This window comes from Cydia splendana, chromosome 3, assembly GCF_910591565.1.
Source record: "Cydia splendana chromosome 3, ilCydSple1.2, whole genome shotgun sequence".
NCBI classification, from domain to species: Eukaryota; Metazoa; Arthropoda; class Insecta; order Lepidoptera; family Tortricidae; genus Cydia; species Cydia splendana.
In genome coordinates, this window is record NC_085962.1 from 10,867,196 (window position 1) to 10,891,194 (window position 23,999).

The 23,999-nt window shown below is 41.0% G+C and overlaps 1 protein-coding gene across 1 annotated transcript in view; it reads left to right on the forward strand.

Annotated features, from left to right (window-relative positions):
* Positions 1 to 23,999, forward strand: part of LOC134789373 (phospholipid-transporting ATPase VD) — a 91,704-nt gene that overhangs the window by 37,610 nt on the left and 30,095 nt on the right. The window contains exons 2-4 of the mRNA XM_063760004.1: positions 9,877 to 10,081; positions 18,356 to 19,174; positions 19,427 to 19,569. Of these exons, the coding sequence (XP_063616074.1) occupies positions 9,877 to 10,081; positions 18,356 to 19,174; positions 19,427 to 19,569 (1,167 nt within the window). The remainder of the gene's footprint in view (positions 1 to 9,876; positions 10,082 to 18,355; positions 19,175 to 19,426; positions 19,570 to 23,999) is intronic.

The window sequence follows — 23,999 nt, forward strand, 5'->3', positions numbered from 1 at the left end:
ACCTTAGGAGTAAATCGAAAATTTGTTCTGGGCATGTGCATGGGCATATCGGGATTAATATCCGCGGTTAGAATGCATACATATCCCTATAAGCTCCATACTTCGCGTACCTAAACTAAATACTACTTACTTGGCATGAAAACTTTGCGTGGTCCGTCTCCAAGGAATCCCTACAATTGTTTCTTGGGCAAGCCCCAGTGTTTCTCTTACTTCACCTGACCTTACACTTATTGAAGTGAAAACTTCTTTAGCGACGCTGTGCACTTTTTGAGGTGGGGAAAAAATGTTAAACTCGCGTGAGATTACGTCACCGTAAGACGATCACGTGACCGTAAGACGGACCTGTTACATGTAATGTCATTGAGTTTTTCTTTATTGATTTAAATGCCATCTAGTGAGTTTCGCTCTAACTGGTATTAATATGAGTACTAACAGTGATGTGCTTAGGGGTTTCAAGTTCAAGTAATGCGACGAAATAACGCTAGCTGGCGTTAACCTCAATTATACATAGTGCATTTTGCACTAGTCATTGAGTTTTCACTTCTGCCGGCACTCCCTGAGTGCAACCCGTTGTTTTTTTATTGTAAATGGACAAGCTCAAATCTTGAAATAAAAAAAAAATAGATTTGTGTTTAAATATTATAAAAAGTAAAAGAGAAATATATATATAATTAGTTCGCCGTGCCGGCCGCGTGCGCCGCTCCTTCGAACGGTAGGTACATACCTCTATTTGTATCAACATCATCAGATTGTAATAAGCTCAATTGGTAGCGTTGCAAATAAGTGGTTATATTGCCAATAGACTTCACGTGACTCAATGTTATAAATTCATAATATAGTTAGTAACCGATTATCAGGATCAGTAAATTTTATGTTAGTCCATTGCCAAAATGACAGTGCGAAATTTTTCCTTCATAGGCGAGTAAATCCCCTTTAGTGCTTTTCCACAAGTGGTTAGTTCGGGCCGTGACTCACGTCCCTCCCCCCGCGACCCTCCGGTTTACTCGAATGTTTGATGACCAGCTTGCATCATCGAATTCATCAATCACAGAGACAATACTGACTAAATAATTACACCTATTGGTTCTTAGAGTGACAACTCGTAAAACTTAAATTAAATTGGAATAAATAACACTACGTTAGAAGTACCTATAGTCATGTTTCAAAACAAAGTTTTAGTAATGCTGACTTCATTGTAGTCCTTAAAATGCCGGATACCTACGTAAGGTTTTACGGACGTATTTATGGTGGTGATGTAACAAGCTGATTAAGATAGGCTCGATGGTGTTTACCAAGCCGAGCTAACAAGTTACTTTAACGATTTCGTCGTTGACTTGGCTGATTGCGTTTTCAAGAACATTACCTTTAAAATAAAGTTTAGATTTTTGGTAATTAGAAGGGCCAATTCTCACCAAGAGAGGGATAAGTAGCGGCGAGTGCCACACACCGTGCGTAAATGCATTCCCACTCCGTCAAAAAAAAAAAGGTTTCTGATCTGATAATAATGTATGTGGAGAGTGATGAGGCGAGCTACTTATAATAAACTAGCGACCCGCCCCGGCGTCGCACGGGTTAACAAATTTTTAGACCTAAACCTTCCTCAAGAATCACTCTATTGATAGGTGAAAACCGCATGAAAATCCGTTGAGTAGTTTTTGAGTTTATCTCGAACATACAAAGAAACACACAAACACACGCGGCGGAGGACTTTGTTTTATACGATGTAGTAATTATCATAATATCTTTGCTAAGAAAATGGAATAGTAGCGTTTGCAGGGGGGTCAACTCTGTACCTTTATTCCATACTTGCATATACTATATATAGAAGTTAGTACGTCAGACATCGGGTTCAAGAACCTGCATGCCCTATTTCTACAGCTCCTAAAAATTAAGGCAATTTCCGTTCGATGGGTGACTTGATAGAATTACTGGGACATTGGCGCCGGCGGGGCTTTCCTGGGAGTCTGCTGACGTTAACCTTGTTTTCTACAAACTCTAGCCGAGCAAAAATATTACGGAATATGATTTTTATGTCTAAATACATTTATTTGTTGAATCAAGTTATGTATAACATTACAGCTTGCGCCAAAGCGTTACATAAGTTCATAACTTAAAACTACTTATTTACTAATTTAAAACTAACTTACATCTACGAATATCTTTCTTGCATCCTTTCAAGCACTCCCTTCCACTCAGATATCAGCCTCCCTATCCCTGCCGCAAATATATTATCACTCTCAGGCAGTGCCGTGAGTAAGGAAGGAGTACATCAATACTTACTTTACTCTTTGGAGTACATATAAGGAAACAGCTCTGTTAAATACTACTGACAACGCTCACGTGTATGTGAAAATTTAATATTCTCTATTAAACTGTCTCAACAACACTACGTAGCAGATCACAGTGGACAATTGCAGTACATTGCGTCAGCTCAGATTTGCCACGAGGAGTTTAGGTTTTGTCTCTTTACTCATTCATTGGTCACGTCCACTCTTGGCACGCTTTCCAATATTTCTTCATATGCCTCGCCTCGGTCACCGGTGCACGGTGTAATGACACTAATGACTGACGTGTAAATATAATCACCAGCACATTTATTTATGTACAACAAACCGTACTTAGTGGTTAATTGATTTAGTAAATGTTCTGGTGAGCGCAATACATTGCCCATTTAATTGGTCACATTAAAAAAACGTGACTTTTTACAGTTTCTAGGGTTAATAAATCAGGTGTCCAAAACTGAACGTCTCGACGGTTAAAACAATTAGCTTACTATATTATGATACTGCTGGTTAACTGTATATATCTAGTACACTAAAGATCATTGAAAAAGGGCCATTTTGAATTGAAATTTACATACAAATTGACCCAAGCCTTAATATGCAACCGTATCAGCAAACCTCCAAGCAAACGCGCGAACTGCGAAATCTAAAGTTCCGCCGCTCGATTCGTTAATTTAACGCTAAATTTATTCATCCTGCTTTCCACTGCCAACTGCAAATTAGAACTCGGCAACTAGACTCTCAGGGGAACCCCGACAATGATCTGGATATGACCAAGGTACCTTGTCTGACTCTGGTCTTAGGTGACACTCTTAGAACAGTCACAAAAGTATATTGTCACGTAGGTACCTAAGTCTACGAGTATACCGCTCGCGTCGAAGGATGGTCCTTATAACAGTTTATTTCTTATACTTGGTAATATTCTTACCTACAAATTGATGAAAGTCTAACCGCATCTGAATGTTACTCCCTTAAATTAATTACAAAAGTACCTAACTGTATGAGTATGTATTTACCCGTCTGCGCGACGAATAGGAGTTTATTGAAAATAGCTATTTAACTTCTTCCTTATGACCAGAATGACCACGCTTTATACAAATATAGGTATTTGTTTGTTGTTTATTGTAAAATTGTAGCATACTTTTTATGGCATGCTATGAGTACTGTACCTACTCGTAGTAAATGCCCGAATGACGCGTAAGTATTCAACTCTCAAATCACTTTCGCTGCGCTGACTTACTCGGCCCATTGTCTGTTGTTCCCATGCCTACGGGCTCCAACTGTAGACATTCCCTTTTTCACTGTATGTCACAAGTGCCACAACAAAGGATACAGAGCCGTGACTAAAAGCTCTGACGTCACAGCGAGATATGAATTGAAGGAAAACGTTAGAAAGCCGGTACGCAAACAGCAAAGAGTGGGTTATCAGCTCTCAAATCACTTTCGTTGTACTGAACGGGTCGCGATCGCGGCCCATTGTCTGCGACGTTGTTTATTAAGGTTCCGCGACGCAGTTATCGCGGACCTTACCACCGCTGACCAAGAGAGAAAGGCTTAAGGACTCATTGCTGTTACTGCTTAAGAGTCGTTTTGTTTTGACCGCCGGACTGGGTCAATGTTGTTCCCACCGTTGTGTGGCCATTCTTTACTTGCGTTGTGGCTCGTTCTCTTTAGATTACGCTTTGTTATGACGAGTACAGTTCTCATACGTGACGTTTTCTGTGTTGTGTTTCTATGTTAATAAAACAAAAAAAATATGTTGACTTATAATTAAATATTTATGGCATTTAAATACTAGTATGACATTAATTTTCATGCTTTGACTTTTTAATGCTGTTTGTAGAGCACGCAAAAACATTTTTAGTATTTTTACCCGACTGCGGAACGCAGAGGAGGGCAATGTCCTTATCAATCAGCCTGCGTACCTTTTATTTCCAGGATTAGAAAAATTAAACTGTAAGTTTAAGTAATCATTGACAGCAGTTAAATTTAAGCGTATCATCTATGTAAAGTCTCATAAAGAAGACATAGATACATAGAGCCTTAGAGCCACGCAAATAAATGTAAGATTGAGTAATCATTACTCAAATCGTCTTAGAATTTGTATAGAATAGATATATTTTATTGACAAGTAGATAATGTATTCAGAGAAAATGTCAAAAAGTTAAAAGATTTTTTTTCTGAAGATAACTATTTTATTGCCAATAGGTTCATATCACGATAGAAGCGCTGGTGGCCTAGCGGTAAGAGCGTGCGACTTACAATCCGGAGGTCGCGGGTTCAAACCCCGGCTCGTACCAATGAGTTTTTCGGAACTTATGTACGAAATATCATTGATATTTACCAGTTGCTTTTCGGTGAAGGAAAACATCGTGAGGAAACCGGACTAATCCCAATAAGGCTTAGTTTCCCCTCTGGGTTGAAAGGTCAGATGGCAGTCGCTTTCGTAAAAACTAGTGCCTTCGTCAATTCTTGGGATTAGTTGTTAAGCGGACCCCAGGCTCCCATGAGCCGTGGCAAAATGCCGGGATAACGCGAGGAAGAAGGAAGGTTCATATCACGATACTAATAACTCATTGATACTATAATGACTCATTTTGAATTAGCCCAGTGAACTCTTGAACTTCAAGCAAACCTAAATATACCTATATCGTTTCAATGAACGAATTAACCCCTGCCCGCCTGATTATGAAAACCTACCGTAGAGCACTTAAAAGAAAACATCTATCTGGAAATCCCCTCGGAAATAACACGACGCAACTATAGTCTGTCCCCCTTATTCATAAAACTTTACGGGCCTGATTTAGTTAAATTATATTTTATCATTTTCTTACAAATACATAAATCAAAATGACAGATAAGGACAACGATTATTAGCTAATTGAGGTTTGTAGAGCGTTTATGAATAAGGGCCTGTATCTTTAAGTATTTAAATAAAAGTAAACAAAATCTACCCTCAAATGGCTCCTTAAGCCAGTTGAGGGTAGATGAAAAAATTACACGACCAAATAATGTAGGTTATAGTCAGATCGTTCAGTGACAGAATTAACCAGGCGGTTTTGTATTTGGTTGGTTAACCAATAAATGTTATAACTACCCGAAAATTTACAAGATGTTTGATTACATTTATTTAAATACCTAAAGATATAGAGTATAGTTGGGGTATAGAGCTGGAAGTTTCCTAGTTTTAGCCTAGCTTTAGCATTTCTTGTAGATGTGCGGAATCCTTCTCTAATAGAAGGCTCAAAGTCGGTCGATCTTAATGGCTCGTTGCGTCACCTGTTGCTTTGTCGAGCCGTTTGTTTACTGTGGAACGAAAACCGAGACGTTAACGCGGGCCCTAATATAATACATACAACCCAATATAATCGATTGCTGCTTCAAGAGCTTTGACAAAGAATTACTGTACAAGGTAAAGAAATAAATAGGTACGTACGTGCACTAGGGGCTCATACGATTCGTGGATAAAATGTAAACAACCAACTGAATATTTATGAAAATATAACATGGGTCCTTGACCCTCAAAGACAAGGTGCCTTGATCATTGGATTGGATGGCCCAAATGTATCGAACTTATTCAAGTTACCTAATGACGAGCATGTTTTGTTAGCCTTCGTCCAACAAAACTAATGAGGGCTTTTCGTTGATGGTGCTCAGAGCATAAAAAGGTCAACCACGGCGTTGCATGAACAAGATATTTCCTTTGGCAGGATTGGTCCTTAGGACCCAAGGATGGATTTAAGAAGTGGAGCCACCCAGATTTTTGATGCAGGTGGGGGGCGGGGGGGTTTTTAAGCGTCTGCGACGTCTGAGGTTATAATTCTTTAAGTTTCGGTTCTAAGTCAAGTTTAGTATCATTTTCGACTAAATCAAAGATGTAGGACATAGATTTCATCCAAATCGGTTCAGCGTTTATTGATTTTCCATACAATCCTACACCTTAGCTTTCATTTTTAAGGGATTATTTTTGGAATAAAAACTATCCTATGTTCTTCCCCGAGACTTAAACTATCTCTATACGGAATTTTATCTAAATCGGTTCAGCGGTTATTGAATCCCCATACAAATTTCCACCTCCCTTTTTACACCCTTTAGGGATTATTTTTGAGATTAAAAGTATCCTATGTTCTTCCCTGGGGCTCAAACCATCTCTATACCAAATTTCAACTAAATTGGTTCAGCAGTTTGAGCGTGAAGAGGAATAAAAAAAAATGTATTTTTTTCATATTTTATGTGTTTTTACTTCGGAATGGTGCCGGAATGATATCATAAATGAATTTGGCATCCCCGATTTATACAAAAACGATACCAAACTTGGCCTAGTAACTAAAATGATATAGATATCAAGATAAAGTTGAGAGCCCCCCCCTAAAAATGTACATCAAAAATCTCGGTGGCTCCACTTCTTAAATCCATCCTTGGGTCCTAAGGTCCAATCCTGCCAAAAGAAATCTTTTGTTCATGCAACGCCGTCGTTTAGTGCTTCCACCCTCGACTATTTGAATTTGAATGAATTGATAATTTGTCAGCTGTCAACAGTAACATTTCTGGTTGATGAATGATTACCGAGTATGACAATTAGAATAAGCCTCATGTTTTGATAAATATGTATTTTACTTTCAGGGGGACGAAATGAGTCGCTTAACTTCAATCTCGGGTAAATCCATCTGTCCGATTATGCGAGAAAAGGTAATAGGGTATTAGATATTTGCTGAGAGGGTCGAATGGATTTACCCGAGTTTGAAGTTAAGCGGCATAAATTGAATGTACAAGAATGTTAAAGATTAAACTATGTGTTTAATTGTAGAGTTACGAGTGTTACAACAGATATTAAGAGGACCATATACTATCATTTGCACTACTATTATTTGTAGCTACAGTACAGTGATACTAGCAAATAAACCCGATATGCCACTCCGAACACATACATACCTATGTTGTGTTGTAATACGATAACAGATGTGTTGCAACACTTTACTACAGTTAGCTAAATTTGACTATGAAATATGTACGTCGAGTGTGAACAATATTTACGTTTTGTATGTAAAAATTGGGCGAAATAAAAAAACACACTTTCTAACAAGTATGTAACTGCGAGAGTGACGCATGACATAGTAGATGACACCTAAGGAATACCTAGTATGCAAATAAAGGTCTGTCTATATCTAACAGGCGGTATTATCGCTAAAGAGCGATCTCTTCCAGACAACCTTTGGGCAGCGGAAACAAAACAATAAAAAAAATAGTAAATTGATCAAGTACTTAAATAATAGTAGAGGATCCGAAGTAAGATCGAAACCAAATATTATTGAAAAAAAAAGTGGACAAAAAAAATTTATATGTGATCTACTTTCGACCACAAGCTCATTGAATAGGATACTACGATGTGAGCTACAGCTAAGCGATTTACGACGTTTGATGATGATGAGTAAAGATGACAGTAAGTGCAACCATCACTACACCTTATAAAACAAAGTCCCCCGCCGTGTCTGTCTGTTTGTGTGTTTGTTTGTATGTTCGCGATAAACTCAAAAACTGCTGAACGGATTTTCATGCGGTTTTCACCTATCAATAGGGTGATTCTTGAGGAAGGTTTATTAGGTGTATAATTTGTTAACCCGTGCGAAGCCGGGGCGGGTCGCTTGTCTCTTCTATTTTCTTCCTATCCTAATTAGTAGCAAAATATCTTATGCAACTGTAACTGCTAAAGGAACGACACTAAAAAAGTGGCGGATAATTCCGAAAAAGGACTCTTAGGGGCTGTCCATAAATTACGTCATCTATTTTTGACGATTTTTGACCCCCCCCCCCCCCTAAAATCATCCAAAAATCATGCTTCATGTGACCCTGTTTCCTCCTACGTCATGCTACCATCATCCGATGTCCAAACCCCCGCCCCCTAATTTGAAATGACGTAATTTATGAATAGCCCCTTATTCGAACAGAATATTAGGGTTAGTATTCCAAGAGAAAGAGAAATTTTCGACATACATACCTAGTCACGTATAAATGTGCCAATTATCGCAGTAGTGCGGTAAAGTAGTACCATATATGCTGTAAAAAAATATAATGTAAATATAATAAACATAGCTATTAATGCATAGCGTGACTTAACTAATACATTAATATAACGGGCGTTAAAAAATGGTTTTAATGTCAACTTCATTTTCATGAAAATAACATTTTCTCTCAGACAAACAGCGATTACGGATTATATTTTTTTTATAAAACGCGATCTTGACTTATATGATATACAAAATCATTTTATTAATAATCAATAAATCAAATCAATTCTATTCTATTCTATTCTATTCTAATATTCAACATATGTACATCATTAATAACCCCAAGTTGTCAATATGTACGATTAATATATTTCTAGTCACGATCACTATTATGGGCATGTCCCTTGAGAAAAACTATTATTACAACATTGCAATATTCATGGCTGATTGTAGATAACTATGACTAATGCAATAATATGTATAATAGCACTGTTATGACACGTTAACACTAAATTCTATCTTTTTTTTTATACCACATCGGTGGCAAACAAGCATACGGCCCGCCTGATGGTAAGCAGTCACCGTAGCCTATGGACGCCTGCAACTCCAGAGGTGTTACATGCGCGTTGCCGACCTTTTAAAAACCTGTACACTCCTTTTTTGAAGAACCTCGGGAAAACCTCGGAAGGGAGCTCATTCCACAGCCGGAGCGTCCGCGGGAGGAATAAGTTCCTCTTAAATCGCACAGTACGCGACCATTTAGGTTCTAGGGTGTGAGGATGAACACCCTGCCGACGGCGAGCGGTGCGGTGATAGAAAGCGGCCGTTGGCATCATGTCAAATAGTTCCTCAGAGCACAGCCCATTGTACAAGCGGTAGAACACACACAAGGAGGCAAAATCTCTCCTTAGACTTAAAGGTTCAATACCGCTTGTGAGTTTGGGATCGTCGACGATTCGTACAGCGCGCCTTTGGACTGAGTCGAAGGGTCCAAGCTGGCATCCAGGTGCTCCTGCCCAAAGGTGACAGCAGTACTCCATATGGGGTCTGACTTTCGTAGGTAGTGCATTCATAGCGCTATAACGTAATACCTATCCTCGGAACTCTCAGTCTTCACCAATCAAATGTATAGACTAATAATAATAAATATAATATTGTAGGTACAACCCGGGTCCCCATTTTGTGATTGACAAAGATTTTACAAGTTTTCCGCATAGCAGCACAGTGTCGACTCGTCTATGTCGTTTCTATGAACATTCTGAACTCAATTAACTATTTAATAAGGAAATAATACTATTAGAAGTATTAGAACAAATTAAATTATTGTCAGAAAATACTTTAATCTGTTTATTTCAGTTTAAGGAAATAATACTCGATTACCTTATTTTTAAATCCAACATTAACCACCATTATTTCCTCTCTAATTGTAATATAAATCAGATATTAAAAAATGCTAAATTATTATCGTACCGTAATAATAATGATCTTGTCTAGTATGTAAGCATAATCTTCATTTATTATGATATCTATAATGTATTTACATTTCAAAGTGAGCTGAACTAAACAACGTGTCTGTCTTATTTGCGCAGGAACGTGGACCGATACGTGCGAGTGAAATGGCGCGACGTGCGCGTGGGCGACCTGGTGCACTTGTCCAACAACGAAGCGGTGCCCGCGGACATGGTGCTCCTCCACACCTCCAACCCTCTGGGGATCTGCTACCTCGACACCTGCAACCTCGACGGCGAGACCAACCTCAAGCAGAGGATGCTGCCGCCCGGTTTTTTAGAAATGGTAACAATGTCTCAATAAAAAAAATGCGTCCTATGAGGAAATTAAAAGAATGGCACAAGAAAGAAATGAGTGGCGATTACTCCACCGAAGCTCTTAAGAAGATGATGAACAATCTCGCATAGCAGCAAAGGTGAATTTTATCCAAAACGTGAATGTTAATATGAAAACCAAATTAAGAATTAGGGCCAGAGTTTGTTTTTCTATCAACAGTACACTATTGTTAACTTCATCGATACATCAGAGATTGTTTTAAGTTCCAGTAGTAAAATGCGGATTGGTACGCTATCGCTGATGTTAAAATAAATACGCTTGTCGTCTCTCGCTCAGAATTACCCGCTGACAGGTGTCGATTGTCGACTTAACCGACAAAATAAATCAATTGAGATCAAACGGGTGCTAATCATCATAAAAGTCAATAGTCGTATCAAAACATGAGTAAGTACCTATATGAAAACCTTGATAGCTACAAGCCTTCAAGTAAGGTGGATATTGAGCGCAAATTGAACAGCCTTAGCTGAAGGGTTGTCGATTGTGCAAAGACTGCCTAGCGGCGTCTACTAGAGGTAGTCTTTCCCACTTGCGACACTGTTCTACTGTAGGTATCCTTATAAAATACTCATTGTTATGCTTTTGGGTAGAACTTAAACTAAAAGGTACAGTCGCCATCAGATATATCGGTACGGCCAAGGTGCACACAAATATCTGAACACGCCTCTATTGTCAAGGCGTTAGTGTGTTCAGATATTTTGAGCACCTCGGCCGATCCGCTATATCTGATCGCGACTGTACCTACCTACATATTGGTTAAATTACACGTCGGCTCAATGACGGTTTCCGACGGAAATATCCTTGAGCCAACTTAATCTTCACAAGCCCATGATTTTAGATGGCGGGTCGTTCAAGATCCCTGTTTGACCTAAATACTATTCGGAACTTTAATTACAAAAAAGAGACGACAAATTTCGTCATCTAGCGACATAAGGTCAAGGCCGAACGCGCTTTTCATGCATATATAATGTCCCATAAAATCCGAGGCGTGATTACTTTGATCATTAATCATTTCCTCCACTCGGTCCGTGCCTATAGCGGATACTTGTTACCTGCCAAACGGTGTCGCCGTTCCAGCTCACCGGGCTTCCACATTTAACCTCATTGTATGCTGACATTAATGTCGCTTTCATTACGTGATAATTGCGGTTTTTCTCAATTTTAACTGACTCCTGTTCAAAATAAAAAGCTAGTAAAGATAGCATTAACGTGGATGGCATTACATTTTGTCTGTAGAGTTCTAAAAGACGTAGCGTGGGAACACTTTCTCCGATATTAGCGACACAAAGCCAAACTCGGAAATGATCGCCGCCAGCGGGTTGCATCAACGTGAATTACGAACTATTAAAGTTCTAAGCAATTAAAACGAGATTAACGACAGATGTCATGCACGACGCACTACGAATGATGCCTACTTAACTGTTTGTCCCAAGATATTTCATTGTGAGTTGTATAACACGTCCAATTTACCAACGTTAGACTATTACCTATAGGTATATGCGTTCGCAAAACCGAATATCTATTTAAGTTCCGCATACTACGGATAGATCAATCTATGAAAGCCTCAGACATTATTAAATAACTTTCACTGTCAAAAAATAATGGTAAATAAGGTATAGCGCGGCCTACTCTTTGTTACAAACTAATTTTGCATAGTGCCTATAGGTTATGAAATATAAGTGTACTTAATGGTTATCAGTCATCAGGTCATCACGTCTCTAACCAAAAAATAAAAGATATGAAAAACGAATGTTTGAGAAATTAATTAGGTATTATTGTTTAGCGTAATATTGTGACACGGCACTTTGTATGGTTAGTTCAGTTTAACGTTTTTAGGATTGTCTCGAATATAGTGTAGTTTTGTTCTATGGCAAGGAAGTCTTTGATGTAGCAACAATATACATGACGGGCATTCAGCCAATAGGAAACAAATTGAAGTTGATGGTGTTGCTACTTCAAATTAAATCCTAAATTTATGGAATAATATTAATAAATATTTAAATCAAAAACTTAATTTATAAATACAAAATAGGTTGAAATATATTCAAATAATTGAATATGATTTATTTCTTTGGGTTATACTTGCATATAAAATTATTCCATGAAGTTCATTAGTTACTGTTATTTTGATTGTGTCATCCCAGGGACAGAATGGTTTGAGATCATTTCCTGGCTGGTTTTCGCCCTGGATGGGCATCTTTTATACATAGAACAGTGAAGCGAAGTACATCATGCTCTGTTAGCATCGATCAGAGGCTTGGTTATGCAGTAGCCGCTGCATCCATGAGCTAGGGAGCTCATGCTGTTGTTATTTTGCCACAAACAGTAAGTAGAATATGATAATATATAGATGTCCTCAGGTGCAACTCCTTGTTGAATCTTTGTTTGACCATTTCGCTTTGTTTCCAGTCTGCTGGTAAAACAATGTTGGTGGGAGGGAGTATCAGAGCTGCGAGATGAGTCCACTCTAGGAATTTCCAGCTGGTGAGAAACTTAGATCATATAATGTCTCTTAGGTTAGCAGAGCACATGCTTCTAGTTATTAATCTTGAATTGTTTCTTTCAGCTGACTGGGGTTTTTCGTTTTTATGTTACTACGTATGTGAAATCGTTTCGCATATCAGAGTATGGAAGTCTGTCCATATTCCTAAAACTTCAACTGTGTCTGGTGAGCAGTTCGCCATAAGAATTTCGCTCTTCTGCTGGATGGAGGTTTAGCGCCAGAATTATTTGACAGCATCGACTACATAGAAAGACCAAACAATTATTTAAGTTTGTCCAGTATTTCAGTAAATCCGGTGAATACCATTCAGGCATACGACAATTTAACTTCAGCACAACAAGAACTAGCCGACTCAGTGGTAGGGAAGTTCAAGGATATCTCGTTCGAGGAAAAAGGATTAGGTAGGACGTCGTTAGTCGAACACGTAATTGACACTGGCGATGCCCAGCCTATTAGAACGCGACAGTATCCGCTCTCTCCTGAGAAGCGTGCAGCTTTAAGTTCCGAATTAGACCGGATGTTGAAGTTAGATGTTGTTACTCCGTGCGAAAGTCCCTGGAACAACCCGGCACTTTTAGTGAAGAAGCCAAATGGGGACTGGCGGTTTTGCTTAGACTGTAGGAAACTAAATGCAGTATCAAAGGGCGACTCGTATTCCATGCCATACATTCCGCAAATTTTAGATAGCTTAAAGGAAGCACGATACCTGTCGACCATTGATTTGAGCTCGTCGTTTTGGCAAATACCGCTAAATGAAAGTTCGCAGGAGAAAACTAGTTTCTGTGTCCCTGGTCGTGGGTTATTTAAATTTAAAGTCATGCCTTTTGGGTTGTGTGGCGCGAGTGCGCGACAACAACGGCTCATGGATAAACTCATTGACCACAACATAACCAGTGACATAGAGAATGGTATGGTGTTCTGTTACGTGGACGATATTGTCATATGTTCGTCAGATTTTCAGACACATCTGCTTCTTTTGAACCGTGTGTTGGAAAAGTTGAAAATGGCTAATTTAACGATAAATTTCGGCAAGTCAAAGTTCTTTAGACAGTCCATTAAGTACTTGGGTCATGTCGTTGATGAATTAGGTTTAAGAACTGACCCAGAGAAGGTTTCAGCCGTTTTGAACTTTCCCATACCCACGACTTCTCGTGAAGTAAAGACGTTTTTGGGCATGTGCTCTTGGCACCGTCGGTTTATAAGGAACTTCGCAAGTATAGCAGCGCCTTTAAATAAATTAACTTCAAAGGGGAAGAACGCCCCGGCTTTTCAATGGTCTGTTGAGGCCGATAACGCTTTCAACACCTTGAAGAATGCATTAGTGACAGCTCCGATTCTGGCGGTTCCAGACTTTAGCAAAGTTTTCTCGGTACACGCTGATGCATCTTCATATGGCGTAGGTGGCATGCTCTCACAGACTATTGATGGCCAGGAGCATCCTATTGCGTACGTTAGTCGTTCTCTGAACAAGTGTGAACGGAATTACAGCGCGACGGAAAGAGAGGCTCTTGCGGTTTTGTTTTCGGTTGAGAAGTTCCAAGCATATTTAGGCTCGCGTCGGTTTAAGGTGATTACGGATCACGCGTCACTAAAGTGGTTCATGAACCTGGAAAATCCATCGGGCAGGTTGGCACGTTGGGGTTGCAGACTGTCTCAATTTGATTTTGATATTGAGCACAGGAAGGGCTCCGACAATGTCGTACCTGATGCGCTGTCCAGGCTCATGAAGGTTGACGCCGTGGACCAAGTGAATCCTAACGACGTGACTGACGAATGGTATGACAGGACGTTTAAAGGTTGTGAAACTTTGCCGGCCAATTTCCCAAACTATAGTATTAGGGGAGGGAAATTGTACCGGTTGAGTAAAAACAAGTATAATCTTTTGCGAGAGTTTGACTGGAAAGAGGTAGTGCGCAAGGGTGATAGGAACGCTGTTTTACACGCGAATCATTGCGAACCAACCGCGGCACATTTTGGAGTATTTAAAACTCATAGGCGGTTGTCGTTGACATACTATTGGCCAGGGATGTATAAGGACGTTGTCGATTTCGTGAAGGCTTGCGATACCTGTGCAGCCTATAAGCATTCACAGAAAGCGACTCCAGGTCTAATGGGACAGCCAAAAGTATGTGATCGACCGATGTTAGCGTTAAGTATTGATTTGGTAGGTCCCCTTCCGCGCTCTCGTGCAGGATTTACGTTTTTGTTTGTGGTTACGTGTTGCTTTTCAAAGTATACGCTTCTTTTTCCGCTTCGCCGCGCAACCAGCGCGTTGGTGGCGAAGACTTTTGAGCACCATGTCATTTTGAAGCACGGTGTACCTGAAACCGTAATTACTGATAACGGAGTTCAGTTTACGGGATCGGAATTTAGACAGTTGATGAAGCGTTATAACGTACCTAAAGTTTTTTACGGACCTCGATATACTCCACAGGTAAACCTGGTTGAGCGATACAATAAAACGGTCATGACAGCTGTAGCTTCGTACGTAAAGGAGAACCATAGGACTTGGGACGAAAAATTGCACCAAATTCAGTTTGCAATAAACAGTGCAGTGAATGAAACCACAAATGAGTCTCCTTTCTTTTTAGTTCATGCTAGAGAGCCAGTTATAAATGGGTCGTTTTATAAGGACACAGATAGGGATTACGAGCCGGGTGTACCTAGGGAGGAATATGCGGGTAATTTCGGGATTTTAAAGGATATTTTTCATCAGGTTAGGTTACGTTTATTGAGAGCACACGAAACAAATGCTAGGAATTATAATTTGAGAAGACGTCCAGAACAATTTGCAGTAGGCGATTTAGTATGGAAACGTAATTATGTGCAGAGTGACGCACAAAATTTCAGGATGGCGAAACTCGCCCCGAAATATGTTAAGTGTAGAGTAAAGGCAGTGTTGTCGCCTTTAGTCTACGAGTTAGAAACTGAAGATGGTCATAGTATAGGATCATGGCACATTAAAGACCTGAAAGGGAAGGTAGCAGCTTCTGGTTTGGTGAACGGTGGACGTGCGGCTCGCGTACAGGGTACTGCTCGCCGCGCCACCATCGTTGACTGAACAGGGTGAACGGTGGACGTGCGGCCCGCGTACAGGGTACTGCTCGCCGCGCCGCCACCGTTGACTGAACAATAGAGCTCACACAGGTTTTTATGGTTGTAGTTTAGCAACAGTGTTAAATATTGCAAAGTCATATTTAATCACCAATTGTCAGAGACGTGGCGAACAGGTATAACTGTTTCACCACACAGTATGAACGTGGAAGGATGCTACGAACTGAAAGGGATGAATGTATGGAGCGGCGCAACCATAGCTCAATTAACGTCAAGAGCGTTGTCTTTAATGTGGGATTATTTTTTTGCTGTCGTGCGAGGTCACGCAGAAATTTGGGTGTTATGGTGCTGATGGTTTTAGCCAATACGTGGCGGATTCCGTGCATGTGTGGATTGGCGTTGTTTTTTTTGGTGTGAGAAGGAGAGGCTTTATTTTGTGAGGTATCGCAGGGCGCGCACTGCATACCGCGGACGTTGTTTTTCGGTTTGGTTATGTAGTCCGTTTATTTTTTCTCTCAGCACACGTTCTCAGGCACATAACACATAATTATAATTTAGCTAACTAGCGGTTAGTAATTTTGGATACTTTGAATTTAGTTTGGAATGCAAATTTCGTTATTTAGCTACTCTAGTTTATATTAGTAAACTTAGTAGTAGGAATTGTTTGATTTTAATTTTGCCCGGTCTAGCGGAGAAATATTTTGAGTATGCTGAACATCGGTCCTGGCAGTTGGTTTGGTTTTGCCAGCGCAACTGGATAAAGTTGTGCTGGTAGAACCAAGGGATGGTTAACTGGTTAGTTGGATATTGCGGTGTGGATTTTTCCGGCTGGCGGATACCACATTTTTTTTGTATTTAGGTTGTGTGGGTTCGAGATAGAAAATTCAAAATTTATTGGTTTATTGGTTTTGGTATGTGGAGTTGTGTGGTTTACTTTGGCTTTTCTGTTGGATAGCAATCTCGATCCTGCGGCAATCACTTCGGTGGTGGTTTTGTTTGGGTTCTCCCATACTAAGTATGGTTGAGGTTGTTCTGTTTGTTTTTTTTTTCGTTTCTTGTGACACATGATTTAGATTTAGATAGTCACTGAGGACAGCGAGCGTTTTACCCTTGGTAAAACGCAACAGCGGGGAGAGGGGTATTGTGACACGGCACTTTGTATGGTTAGTTCAGTTTAACGTTTTTAGGATTGTCTCGAATATAGTGTAGTTTTGTTCTATGGCAAGGAAGTCTTTGATGTAGCAACAATATACATGACGGGCATTCAGCCAATAGGAAACAAATTGAAGTTGATGGTGTTGCTACTTCAAATTAAATCCTAAATTTATGGAATAATATTAATAAATATTTAAATCAAAAACTTAATTTATAAATACAAAATAGGTTGAAATATATTCAAATAATTGAATATGATTTATTTCTTTGGGTTATACTTGCATATAAAATTATTCCATGAAGTTCATTAGTTACTGTTATTTTGATTGTGTCATCCCAGGGACAGAATGGTTTGAGATCATTTCCTGGCTGGTTTTCGCCCTGGATGGGCATCTTTTATACATAGAACAGTGAAGCGAAGTACATCATGCTCTGTTAGCATCGATCAGAGGCTTGGTTATGCAGTAGCCGCTGCATCCATGAGCTAGGGAGCTCATGCTGTTGTTATTTTGCCACAAACAGTAAGTAGAATATGATAATATATAGATGTCCTCAGGTGCAACTCCTTGTTGAATCTTTGTTTGACCATTTCGCTTTGTTTCCAGTCTGCTGGTAAAACAATGTTGGTGGGAGGGAGTATCAGAGCTGCGAGATGAGTCCACTCTAGGAATTTCCAGCTGGTGAGAAACTTAGATCATATAATGTCTCTTAGGTTAGCAGAGCACATGCTTCTAGTTATTAATCTTGAATTGTTTCTTTCAGCTGACTGGGGTTTTTCGTTTTTATGTTACTACGTATGTGAAATCGTTTCGCATATCAGAGTATGGAAGTCTGTCCATATTCCTAAAACTTCAACTGTGTCTGGTGAGCAGTTCGCCATAAGAATTTCGCTCTTCTGCTGGATGGAGGTGGCGTCACCTTCAAGCTGAGACCTTGGTCCTTTGGTGTTGCTCGGCGGTGTCGGGTCGGATTCCCGCTGCAGCAAATCGGCTCCGGCACAGCGGAGGATCACACGTCGGGCTTGAACTGGTGGAACATTGTTGTGAGGTTGGTGTACGCTTTCCTTCCGTCCTAGAAGCATTTCCAAATTTAAAGTTAAAGAATTTAGTAGAATCATATGTGATGGCAAATGATAATTTAGGGACTAACAAATTTAGATAGGTCTGCTTGTAAATCATTTTAGAACCATTTCTGGCACGACCCAGCTCTGTCGTCTGACATTATTAAAATAAGGTGCTTATGCTAGCTTAATGATTTACATGTAGAGTAACTGCCCGTGTTCGAATTAGTAATAAATGATGTGTCACAAAAACTAACTTTCATTCATGTCCTTTATTGCCCTGAATAGTTGATGGAAATAGGTTTAGCACCTGCTTGAGCTTTTGGTAAGATTTAGTTTTTATTTAATTTAGTAACTTTAATTGTCCGTGAGTTTCCTCAGGGAAAGCCCACAGCCGGGCTAGGAATATTTACGTGACAATATACATTATGATATATATTTTTTTTACTTTCAGCATTTAACTTTTCGTCCATCGAAGTTCAAAAGCACAGTGGAAGTGGAACGGCCGTCAACCAAGATCAACCGATTCACGGGTACCATCTCGCACCCGAACAAGGAGCGCGTGCAGCTCAACTCCGACCACCTGCTGCTCCGTGAGTGCACGCTCAAGAACACCGACTTCGTGGAGGGCATCGTCGTGTACGCCGGCCACGAGACCAAGGCCATGCTCAACAACGGCGGCCCCCGCTACAAGTGCTCCAAGCTTGAAAAGAAAATGAACACCGACGTTATCTGGTGCATCTTGGTCCTACTATTCCTTTGCTGTACAGGCGCCGTCGGCTGCAAGATTTTTCTCGACAAATATTACAGCCTTCCTAACTTTCCTTATTTCATAATTACCACAAACTCCCCCGCCTACGAAGGACTGATAATATTTTGGACGTACATTATTGTCTTACAAGTTATGATACCGGTGTCGCTATACGTGACGATAGAGATGACGAAGCTGTTGCAAGTTTACCACATACACCAGGACGTTGAAATGTACGATCCGATGACGAATACTCGTGTACAGTGTAGAGCGTTAAACATCACTGAAGAATTAGGGCAAATCAACTATCTCTTCAGTGACAAGACGGGTACGCTAACCGAGAATAAGATGTTGTTTCGGCGGTGTGCGGTGGCGGGAGTGGACTACGACCACCCGCCGGGGCCGCCGGCGGAGCCGTCGCTCGACCTGCCGCCCATCGTCACCCCCGTCACCCACATCTCGCCCAATTCCAGGATGCTGCAACATTTGCTTGACAACAATGGAAATGAACACACCCAAAAGGTACAATTCATTACACACTAATTTTACGGTTTAAACTCACGTAAACAATGTTGAAAATAAGCTTCGGTCTAGCAAACAAGTTTTTTTAGTAACAGTGGATTAAAAAACTACAAAAAGACGGTATGATTCTCTTTGTTTAAACTCCACTGACAAACGACTTTTGCCAAACTATACCTACCTGAGTAAATAGGAATGGTATGAGCTGATTCGACCTATGAAGAGACTTGCCAGTGAACTTTGTGTTTTGTTTAGGTACGCGAGTTCATGCTGATCCTGGCGGTGTGCAACACGGTGGTGGTATCGCAGCCGCACGTGGACGCCATGCACATGAGCGGCTCCAGCCCCGGCGACCTGGAGCCCGCGCGCTCCAACGGCACCGCTCGCTCCACCGACAAGTGAGTTGATGCAGGTCCTGACGGTGAGCGACACGGTGATGGTGTCGTAGCCGCACATGAACGCCTTAAGCCTGGTTCCCACGGCCCGTTGTTTCACAGATCTGACCGCGCCTTTACAGGCCGACAGATCGTGGGAACGGTCGCATCCGACAAGGCCTGTGACCACAGCAGGAGGCAGGAGACCTCCTGTCGTCATCCGTTCGATCCGTCGGAAGTCGGTAACTTCAAAGGCGCGGCGCGGCGCGGCGTTGCCTGTCGCGGCCTGTAGGGGCGCGTCTGCGTCGGTTCATTACACCTGGGACAGCGCGTGCGCGTACAGTACACGCACACATGTTGGACTAGCGGTAACGACGGGCGGGTACAGGCCGACTCGCACCGTTGGAATGGCTCGGCGCGAGACGTAATCAACCGCACAGGCATCCACAGGCGTGGCGCGATCCGGCCTGGCCTGTAATAACACGGGCCGTGGGAACCCACCTTTACACGCGAGCGTCTTTAGTCCCGGCGACCGGGAACCCGCAAACTCCATTGCACCAGCCGGTCCACTGATAAGACAGTGCCCCCATAAACCTAGTGACTCGCGTCAACACGGCTAGCTTAACTTATAATAAAATGCAGAATGTGTGGGCACTCGCTCAATTCTAGTTGTTAGAGTCTAGTTGCACAATCCTAAAGAATGCTGCACATTAGTTTAACATGTACACAGACTAACGCTTTTTCGCACTCTAAAGAAGTCCGTGATTGTTTGGAATGGAAATAATATTTTGAGTCGAAGGGCTCAAAATATTATTTCCATAAAGTTCGCAGTAGAAATGAACTGTAAAACGAATAGCTAAATAAATCTAATACGTAACCTCCTCCATGATTGCTCTGTAAAGAGTTTACCGGAGAATACAACGAAAACCGGCGAACCACATCGACTTACTCGTAAATCCATATTATGTTACGCACGTCTGATGAGCAGCAGGCATGTTGCAAATACTCGCATCCGCGGAACATCCGCATTATTTTCAACATCCGCATCTGCATCCGCATCCGCATAATATCCATGCGGAGCTCATGCGGATGCGGATGTCGACCAAGTCGGTAACAGGAACGTCTTAGCGGCGGCGTAAGGCTAGGTAATTTCGTCATTATATACAGGGTGTTTGGTCCATCGTTTGCCAAATTAAAACGGCGGATAAGTGGGGTAGTTTGCTATCTAATCACGCCCTTTAAAAGATTTTTGGGCCCACGAGATTTTTTTTTTTGCCTTTTTTGTTTTATTTGAAAAATTTTCAGGGCCGACTCGTTTAAACTTAAATTAAAAAAAAAAAAAGTAAGTGGTGGAGAGATGCAACGTTTATTGCGTCGTAATGTCTAACGTTGAACGGCTTCATCAAAGTCAAAATAACTGACATTTAACCTGTAATTTTTTTTTTATTAACCCTCAAATGTTTTACAACGTAAAAATTTACACCAAGGTCAACTTTGATTTTCAATTAAAAAAAAAACAAAACGAGACCACGTTCTTGAAATTACTTTACAAAATTCTGTGTTCTGTCCTCTTTCTAATGACGTACAATAATCCCAAAAAAATCGTTTTTTCCTGATTTTTTGTAACGGACGCAACAGGAAACCGACATGCAGATTTAATTATTAACAAGCAGAAACGTCTGCGAACGATGCTATTAAGCTTAGAATAAAATTAAAAGTGGAATAATTAATGTCTTGGGTGAGACTTGAACTCACGGCCTCACTCGGCGTGAGTGGCAGAGCCATCTGTGCCAAGACCTCATCCATAGCCAGCCAATCTTTCCACCATAACGCCGACAAGTAGGTTAAAAAAAATTCTTTAAATTTCCAACTTTTTCATTTAATTAACATTTTCTCATTACAGATTTCGCTCAAATTAACGACCTTCGTTGCGAATGCATGCGTAGCATCTGTTTCTTATCTCTACTGTAGTCGTTCGCAATCGAATTTCTCTTTTGATAACGACGAATGCCGCCAATTATCCGCTGGGACAAATCTTCTCGCGATTCTACCTCCGTTCCTTTGCCCCCGTCCCCAGATGTAAAAGTCCAACGGAGTTAAGTTAAGGAAGCGTGGAGGCCATGCAAAAGGGCCGCCTCTGGCAATCGACGAATTTGGGAAAGCGTTGTCTAGGTGCTCCCTGATCGTCCAGTGCGCAGTGTTGTAAAAATATGCACTTCACTACATTCCAGTACAAGGTATTTTAAATTTTTACAAAATGATCTACCTGGGTCACTAGCTGATGTGCCACATTTCAATGAGGATAGGCGTATCATCTTTCAACAAGACGGTTGAACAAGCGCATTAGACCAGTGTTTTTCAAACTGTGGGAGCCTTTGCCAGCCTTAAAACAATACATAAGCCAAAAAATTTGATCGTACTAAGGGGGTCGCGTCAAGAAAAAGTATGAAAAACACTGCACTAGACGATAACAGTCAGGGAGCACCTAGACAACGCTTTCCCAAATTCGTGGATTGGCAGAGGCGGCTCTTTTCCATGGCCTCTACGCTCCCCTGACCTAACTCCGTTGGACTTTTACATCTGGGGACGGGGGCAAAGGAACTCGTTGACACAACGGAGGTAGAATCGCAAGAAGATTTGTCCCAACGGATATTGGCGGCATTCGTCGTTATCAAAAGAGAAATTCGATTGCGAACGACTACAGTAGAGATAAGAAACAGATGCTACGCATGCATTCGCAACGAAGGTCAATTTGAGCAAGATCTGTAATGAGAAAATGTTAATTAAATGGAAAAGTTGGAAATTTTAAGAATTTTTTTTTCTTAACCTGCTTGTCGGTGTTATGGTGGAAAGATTGGCTGGCTATGGATGAGGTCTTGGTCGCCCAGATGGCTCTGACACTCACGGCCTCTGGAGTATCGATCCGTCTCACCCAAGACATTAATTATTCCACTTTTAATTTTATTCTAAGCTTAATAGCATCGTTCGCAGCTTGCAATAAGCGCTGGTGGCCTAGCGGTAAGAGCGTGCGACTTTCAATCCGGAGGTCGCGGGTTCAAACCCCGGCTCGTACCAATGAATTTTTCGGAACTTACGTACGAAATATCATTTAATATTTACCAGTTGCTTTTCGGTGAAGGAAAACATCGTGAGGACACCAGACTAATCCCAATAAGGCCTAGTTTCCCCTCTGGGTTGGAAGGTCAGATGGCAGTCGCTTTCGTAAAAAGTAGTGCCTACGTCAATTCTTAGGATTAGTTGTCAAGCGGACCCCAGGCTCCCATGAGTCGTGGCAAAAATGCCGGGATAACGCGAGGAACGAGGAATAGCATCGTTCACACTTTCACAGACGTTTCTGCTTGTTAATAATTAAATCTGCATGTCGGTTTCCTGTTGCGTCCGTTGCAAAAAATGAAGTTTTTGAAAGGTTTTTTGGGATTATTGTACATCATTAGAAAGAGGACAGAACACAGAATTTTGTAAAGTAATTCTAAGAACGTGGTCTCGTTTTGTTTTTTGTTTAATTGAAATTCAAAGTTGACCTTGGTGTACATTTTTACATGTTGTAAAACATTTGAGGGTTAATAAAAAAAACTACAGGTTTAATGTCAGTAATTTTGACTTTAATAAAGCCGTTCAACGTTAGACATCATCATCATAGGCCTTTTCGTCTATAGCAGACGATTTATGGTGTAACACCGGAGAAACACCGTTTTTGGTGGCTGAATAGACCGATGCGAGACCGACATGGTCTACCACAGGTCTGACAAGAGAAGTTTGCGGAAACCGGTACTGAGACACCTTGTCGTCGTCTTTGTCTCTTGTCAGCGAGTGTGGCGAACCAGGTCTCATCACAAAACTTGCGACCCTCCACAACACGTTTGCGCCATTCCGTCCGCTGCTCTGCGAGCCTCTCCCAGTCTCGGTGGTCGATATGGAAGGCAATCAAGTCCCTCTTTGCGCAATCTTTAAAGCGAAGCAATGGCCTCCCAACGTTACGTTTTGCATTCGCAACCGCACCAAGAAGAACACGACGAGGTAGTCGAGAGGGTTCCATCCTGTGCACATGCCCTAGCCAACGCAAACGTCTCTGCTTGAGAAACGCTGTTAAGCTAGGCAGCTGTGCAATTTCTAGAACCCTTTCGTTTGTCACCCTGTCTTGCCATGTTATTCCTAGGATCCTATCCAATAGACATCACGACGCAATAAACGTTGCATCTCTCCACCACTTACTTTTTTTTAATTTAAGTTTAAGATTAAAAAAAAAAAACAAAAAAGGCAAAAAAAAATTCTCGTGGGCCCAAATTTTTTTTAAAGGGCGTGATTAGATAGCAAACTACCCCACTTATCCGCCGTTTTAATTTGGCAAACGATGGACCAAACACCCTGTATAACGAAATCGTCTAATCCCGAAAAGTCGACCAAGTTACTGTTTATTAAACCAAACGCACCTA